Raw genomic sequence first — 7,345 nt, forward strand, 5'->3', positions numbered from 1 at the left:
TATCACGAATCTTGTCTCCTGCTTCTTACCCATTCGTGCACTCTGGTCCCCATTTTTAACTTCCCTATGTCTTGCTCAGCCTTAAAGACCCCTTTCAGTAATCTCTAGCGCTTTCCTTTTAAAACCTTTGGGAACGGATTTGTGGCTAGATCTGTTCTGAACATTTCCTGAAAGACGGTGAACCCAGGATGTTCTCAGCTGGTTCTCACAGCACCATGTGCCCCTGTGCTTTGCATGAGCTACCAGAACAAGCCCCCTGCCCCACCACCTCCGGGAGCTGAAGGTACCTGGTACATGATGGAGGACGGAGGTGGTTCAATGCATGGCTGCTGGTCTGGCAGAGGCAGCTCCTCCAGCAAGTCCACGTTGGACAAGGCATCCTCCAGCGTGACGTGAGTGGTCATGGTTTTGGATGTTCAATTTCCACACTAAATCCAAAGGAAAAGAGAGGGTGATAGACAGACAGACAGCCAGCAGCCAGAAGACTGAGGGGAAGGAGCCGAAAGACAAAACCGCAACCACAACTGGCTGGTTCTGTAGGAGACATGATCCCGGTTTATCTCGTTTTCTTGTGTATTTAACCTACATCTCTATGTCATCTCTCCTTCTGTGATTCAGCAGGAGAGTAGAAATGCAGAATAAGAGGAACACAACTACTCACCCATGCCCTTCTCTGCTTAACTCTATGCAAAACTGCTTAGGACAGAGCACAGCTGGGTGCTGCAGCGCAGCTTTAGCAGCCCCAAGTCAAAGTGCGTGCGCTCTGAAATGCAAAGTGGCACTATCAAAAATATCTCTTGAAACAGCACGATTAGAAAAGTATGACTGATGCTGGCACTCACATGCTCGCCTTCTCACACACATGAACAGCGCTGGAAACTGTAAACAACAAATTGCATTCTCAAAGTTGACCCGGAAAGGATCGAGTGCTGCACAGACAGGCTGGGGCACCGTGAGCAGCAAATAAAGAACTTGCTGTTAAAAAAATTTTCCCCTGTTTTTGTCACACATGTGGTGTCCCCTGCCCAGTCCCGGCCTGCCATGGAGCTGCCAATGGTGCCAGTTGCACAAAAGATAAAAAGCAAAGGGGAATGTTTCTGAATGCCCACTGGCACTTACCTAACAGCAACCCCAGGACAAACCTCTCTGTCCCTCAGCTCCTTTGTCATTCACCTTTGCTGCAGGAGTACGAGCATGGAGGGACGGCTGCTGTCACCCAGGCTGAGCGCTGGTACAACCACAGCCACAGGGCTTCCCCGGTTAATACCTAATCCATGTGCAACAGCTGTGCCTGACCTAGAGCTTCTGTCTCCTAGAAAAACACCCCGCTGCGTTTAAACATTTGCAGAGAGAGAACTCGCTTTAAATATTGACATGTCGTTCGATTAGCAAATCGGCCCCCCCAGTGCTTTTTTCCCCTCTCAGAGCTTGTCTAATTTCAAATGTGAGCCATCGAGTTTTACCGCTCTGATCTGCAAGACAGGAGAACTCTCTGTTACCAAAGTTCTTGCGAAGATCCTCTGACATTTCAGTAAAACACTCTGCAACCTCTGCTTTGGCTCAGGCAAGGAGACGGAGCTCTTGGCCTGCCTTGTTATAGAGAATAATTTCCAATCCTTTCATCACCTCTTTGGCTTTTCTCCAAGCTTGATAATATTTTGCAACTTTTTGCCAAAGTGGAGACACCGTAGCTGGACACGGGGCTCCAGCAGCGTCTGTACAAGTGCCAGACAGGTACAACAGCAATGTAGGTTCCCTCCTTGCATACAGTCACAGCAGTTCCTTTGGTCACAAGAGCAGCTCCACAGGTGCTCATATTCACCCGATTACCTGCTACAAATCCCTTAAGTCCTTTTTTTTTTTTTTTTTTAAATTGAGTCAGTGTTTCCAAGAATATGAGTTTGCTTTAACCCTGCCAGCACTGGGAGCATGGAAGGACAATGGCTTCGGGATGTCCACAGATAGACACGGATGCACCTGGCAGGGCCCACGGCCAAGGGGGCAGCTTCATGTTGGGTGATGAGAGGGACGAGTCTGCTGCTGTGCCTTTTATCATCATTGCTGCATGCACACATGGGCTGCAAAGATATGTATGAGCCTGGTAGAACCCACTCCGCCTCCACAAATGCCTTTCCAGGGTACCAGGGAGCTGCATAACAGGCTTGGTGATACCTACAGCTGAAGCACCATGAAATAAGTGTCTGGAGAAAAACAATCTCAAGCAGCCTTTTCTTTACACGCTCGAATTTCTGTTTCCTCCTTTACCCCTTTTTGCTAAAATGGTTTCCTGTTACAAATTGTAGCAACTGTCAAAACCAGACATTACATGCCAGCAGCCGCAGGCAGAAGCAGCTTCCTCCCCACCATGAGCACCGGGTGCTGCTCTGTGCTGGGCGAGTGGTTCAACCCACCCAGCCCCACGCAATGTCCTCAGCTGCCCAGCTCTCCACCATCCTCCAGTGCCTCAAGGCTCTCCTCTGGACCCCAGAACAACACCTCTGGTACTCACACATGCTTCATTACAAACTTCAGGCTTGGGAAGACAAAAGCCTTCCATTTCACAGCTTTGAGGACTGTGGCTGTTTATTTGGACTCGTTTCTCATTTTTTCTGTACGTCAAACTCTGGCCATTTGTGCAAGGTGTTGGCAGTCTGCTGTAATCAAAGACGCTTCCCCAATAACCCTGTGACACCCAAAACGCTCAGCAACTCAAGGGACAAAATTATTGCTGCTGTTAGTCCATACCAGGAGATGTTTGTTCAGCTCTGAAGTGGTCAGGCAGTTGGACTATATGATCATTGTAAGTCCCTTCCAACTGAAAATATTCTATTCTACTCTACTCTATTGTATTATATCACAAATACAGTGTCAGGGTCCTGCTGTGCCAGGGAGCACACAAATAAGAGTTCCTGCCCCAAAGATCTTGCATTCAAATAGAGGAAGAGAGGTAGACTGTAGAAATATACGAACAAAAAAGGAAGCATCAAGCCATAGTTAGCAAGCAGTGCAACCAGCCGTCAGCCCATCCCAAGCTTTGCCATCGCTGAGCAGAGTGCGAGAATCTGGATGCAGACGGAAAAACTTCATGGACTCTGTAGGTTTAACAGAGGAGTCTTTATAGGGACTCCCAATTTCAAGTCTACGCTTTCTTAAGCCCAAGAGCAAAAACCAAAGGAGGCTACAGAGAAAACTGTGGTCTGCCAAGACTTCTTCTGGCTCTCATGCCTGTAGCACACTGCGACAGACAGCAACCTCGCAGCCGGAGCGCGTGATGGAGCGGTTACTGGTCCAGGGCTGGCAGACCTGGATCCTCAGCCCAGATCAGCCGTGGAGGAGCAGCCTTGAGCAATCCCCCATCTGCCTGCGCCTTGGCCCCTCGCCTCTTCTTTGGGGTGGCTGTAGGGCTGGCGGGGACCCTGCTCTTGGTTGGGGTCGCCACCAGTGGTAAGCATCTAGCAGCCAGAGGCGTTGTGCGCTGGTACAAAGGCTGGGGAAGGCTCTGAAGGCATCAGTGATTGCTTGGCTCAGACCATGGGGTGCTGTGCGATGTCTGCCCACCACGGGGGCTGCCCAGGAGAGCAGGGGAAGTTCCGCTGCCACAGACCCACGCCGCCCTCCCTCACCTTCCCACAACAAGGTTTCTAACACAAACGTGCTGGGGCTGCTCACGGCGGGGGGGCAGCTGTCAGGTAACGTGGCAGCAACCAAGCGGCTCCAGCCCAGGGAAGACAGGCATCCCTGAGGACACTCATCAAAAAGTCCTCATTAAGCCTTAATCACCATCCACCACCTGGGCCTCTGGGCAGAGGCAGCCTTGCTGGGAAGCAGAGAGTCAGCCCTTGTTGCTGGTTTGCTGGCGGTGCTTGGGGGCATGTGGCCATGGGGCTGGGGGCTGCACCGCCGGGGAGCAGCACAGCAGCCTGCCCAGGAATGGGGCTATTTTGCTGCAGTAACATGTGCACAGCGGGGCAGGGCTTCCCCTCGCACACAGGAAGCATATCCTGCCTGTGTGGATGCAAACGCAGCCGAACCGGCTGCTGGGAGCCATCTCACAAAACTGCTTTCTTCTCCATATCCCACTGCGGGTCAGAGAAGCCAAAGTACCTCTGGTCCTACGTGTTTTGACAAAACTGAACATAAGCCTGACAGGAGCCAACCCCACCCCAGTGAAACCCCAGAGAGCTGACTATCTATTCCGCTAATGAGCATCAGTGCTAACGAGTGCTGCCCACACTTTCTACCCATCTGCTGCAGAAACTTCCTCTCCCCATCCCACATCTCAATCGCAACCCCTCTGGACATCCCTTATATCTTCTAAAGCCAAATGACCACACATCTCCACCAACCCAAGGCAGATATTAAGAGTTCCCAAGATGGTGATTCTGCTGTGGCAGCATCCTGAGAGACACATTTAACAGACAGCGTAGGAAAGCTTTGAGGACTGAGGATGGACTTTCTAGATGGCTGAACTTGCAGGGTAGGTCCTACCTTCCCCACCTAAATGCTTGCCCAGAAGTATCAGTGCAATATCATCCTCTTTGCAGCAAGAGGAACAAAGACTGCTTTATTGTTAGAGCAGCTTGGGGGAACAAAGGAAGACTTTTAAAAGCGGGGCCATAATGAATATGTTGCATGCATGTGTGCTCAGCTTCGAAGCTGCACAGCTGACAGCTCTGGGGAAGTGGCATGGGTTGTTTGGGTTTTTCAGTTCGCCTGTTCCTACAGCAGACATTCACGTTGGAGCTGCAGTAGCTACCAAGAGCAGGAAAGGAGGCAAGAAAAAAAGGGAATTGCGCAGGAGATTGGCAGCAGGACAGGGTTCAAGCGCTTGAAGCCTGGGGTGAGACAAGCAGCAAAATGACTTTTGCTGGGGAAATGGCAATGTGGAGAAGGAGGACAAACTGCTGGTCGCTTCCTGATGATTTGGGATTCTCCTCCAGCTCTGCTGCCCAGTCCCTGGGTAACCTGGGAAAGTCAATTTATTTTTTGTCCTGTGACAGTGCTTCTCCTTCTTAATCCAAAATAGCATCTGACCTGTGGTCAGGAACCATCCTGGCCCAACAAATACCCCAGCAGACTGACGACTCAGGTGCATAAAAGTAAAGCATTTCTGGTACCCACTGCCTCACAGCAGGAGGAGGATAAATGCTCCTGGCCATCAATGTATTTTTAGTCAAGAAGAATAACTTCACGGCACAAAAGCTTAGTTTGACTGTTGCCTAAAATGTATGGGATTAAAGTCCCCTGTGTTTTAGCATTCATGTCATCAACCACTTCTCACATGCTATAAGAATTACCTGTAATTGCAACCACCACCAGAGTCAGGAGGTTCTTTGCAGGAGCAAATAAACACAGCCAGGATAAGTGAGCCTGGCAGAGCTGAGCTCCTGCCCTACACTGACACAGATGTTAATAACCATGAAATTACCCCTCCCATTAAAAAAGGAAGCCAAACTGTACAACTCCTGAAGCTGTTTTTCTGTATCTCTGCTCTACATTTTCTGCCATTCCATTAGGGCTGAGTTCCAGGCATTTACACCGTCCTTGTCTCTCAGCAACACAATTATTTGAAATTTATTTCTCTTAGAATAACTTTATCTTTGTGGTTTTGTTTGTTTGGTTTTTGTTTTGTGGGTTTTTTGTTTGGTTGGTTTTTGTTTTCTTTTGGTTGGTTGGTTTTTGTTTGGTTGGTTTTTTGTTTGTTTTTCTTTCTGGTGCCAAAGAAAGAGGGTCAAGGAAGGAGGCAGGTATAGGAAAATACATCACCCATATAGTTGAGAAATTTAGTGCAAGTTCACAAGCTGGCAGTTGAAGTGCTTCTTGGGAAATTAAATAATATAGGACAGCATTGTTAATAGTTGGCCAATTATTGATCTTCCAAAAACGATCTTCCTTTTTTCATGCAAATAGGATAATGGATAATAAAATCATTACCATTACATCAGCATAGCCTGCTTTGCTCAAGAGACCCTGGTTAGAAAATGGAAGATTTTTCCATATTCCTCAGGCTTAACTGTACAGAGAAAATAATTATCCTTTGCAAGGAATTATCCTAGAATTATACAGCTGTGGCAGACACTAAAATACCGGGCTAGTCACCCATTTCAGTGACTAACCATAGACAACTGTCATCATGAAAAACATGAGGGTGCTTTTACTTTTGGTGTCTGTGCAGGGCAGGAGGAATGCAGAGGGTTTAGCGACTCAGCTTGATTCTAGGAAATCTTTGTGATCTAAACCCCGCAGTCAGGAACCCCCCATGGAAAGCGGCAGATGGCAAAGGGGGACAAGCGCTGCTGCTGGCAGTGTCCTCTGACAGCACACACAAGCCTCACCCTTCCCCCTTCTCCAAAACAACCCTGAGCAGGCAGGCAGGTTTTAGTACCTGCCTCTTTCTCCTCTCCCCATTCCTTCCTGGTTCTTCCGACTCACGGAAATGTCCTGCAGAATCCATCCACCGCTCCCCAGGTGGGATGTGGCTGGCACCACGCATGTCCAGCATCCTCGGGTGGAAAGTTCAATACAAAGAAACGCTGCCCGGGGCGGCCCTTGCTCCCGAACGGGCTCGCGCAGCGCAAACCCCGCGGTTCTGCAAGGGGAAGGTTTCGCCGACTCCAACCGACGCCAAAGCACGAACCTGCGGGCGCAGCTCCAGCCCATCGCTCCCAACCCTGGCGCAGACCCCATCGCTTCTTCCTCCTCCCCGGGGACACCATTTTTTTCGCGTTACGGGTGATCCGGGCGCTGGCCGGGACCCCTCGCCGGGGCCGCCTCCAGCCCCCGGCCCGGCGCTGCCGCTGCTCCATCCCCTCCATCCCCTCCATCCCCATTCTCCCTGCGCCAAGCATCGCCGCGACCCCGGCTCGGGTCAGCGCTGCCCTTGCTGCCCGCGGCAGGGCCTGCAGCACCCGCCGGGCCAGGGGCTCGGCCCCTGCTCCCTCCTCGGGGCGCGGAGCCGGGATGCGAGGGGGAGAAGGGGATTTGCGCTATTTTCCCCCGCCCGGCACCTTGCAGTGGCTGCGGGGAGGCTGAATGCTGCAGGTAGCTCTAAGCATTGTGGGATACATCCCCGCACATCCCGGCCCGGCCGGGCCGCCCGCCTTCCCTCTGCCCCGGAGCGGCAGCACCTGCCCCGCCGCTGCCCCCCGCCACCCCCACTGCACCCGCCCGGAGCGGCCCGGGGGGCACCGGGCTCGGCGGCGGCGGGCGCAGCCCCGCGCAGCCCCGGGGAGGGGATGAGGGAGGCGGGTGAGGCCGCGCAGCCCCCGCGCAGCCCCCGCAGCCACCCCCGCCCCGCTCACCTGGCGCTCCGCGGGGTGCGATGCTCCGCGCCGCGGGATGCTCC

At 51.9% G+C, this 7,345-nt stretch overlaps 1 protein-coding gene across 1 annotated transcript in view; it reads right to left on the reverse strand.

Moving 5' to 3' along the window:
* Positions 1-7,345, reverse strand: part of CYFIP2 (cytoplasmic FMR1 interacting protein 2) — a 50,162-nt gene extending 42,817 nt beyond the window's left edge. The window contains exons 1-2 of the mRNA XM_065643856.1: positions 7,302-7,345; positions 288-428 (exon numbers count right to left, since the gene is read on the reverse strand). Of these exons, the coding sequence (XP_065499928.1) occupies positions 288-404 (117 nt within the window). The 5' untranslated portion in view covers positions 405-428; positions 7,302-7,345. The remainder of the gene's footprint in view (positions 1-287; positions 429-7,301) is intronic.

This window comes from Caloenas nicobarica, chromosome 13, assembly GCF_036013445.1.
Source record: "Caloenas nicobarica isolate bCalNic1 chromosome 13, bCalNic1.hap1, whole genome shotgun sequence".
In the NCBI taxonomy this organism is placed as follows: domain Eukaryota; kingdom Metazoa; phylum Chordata; class Aves; order Columbiformes; family Columbidae; genus Caloenas; species Caloenas nicobarica.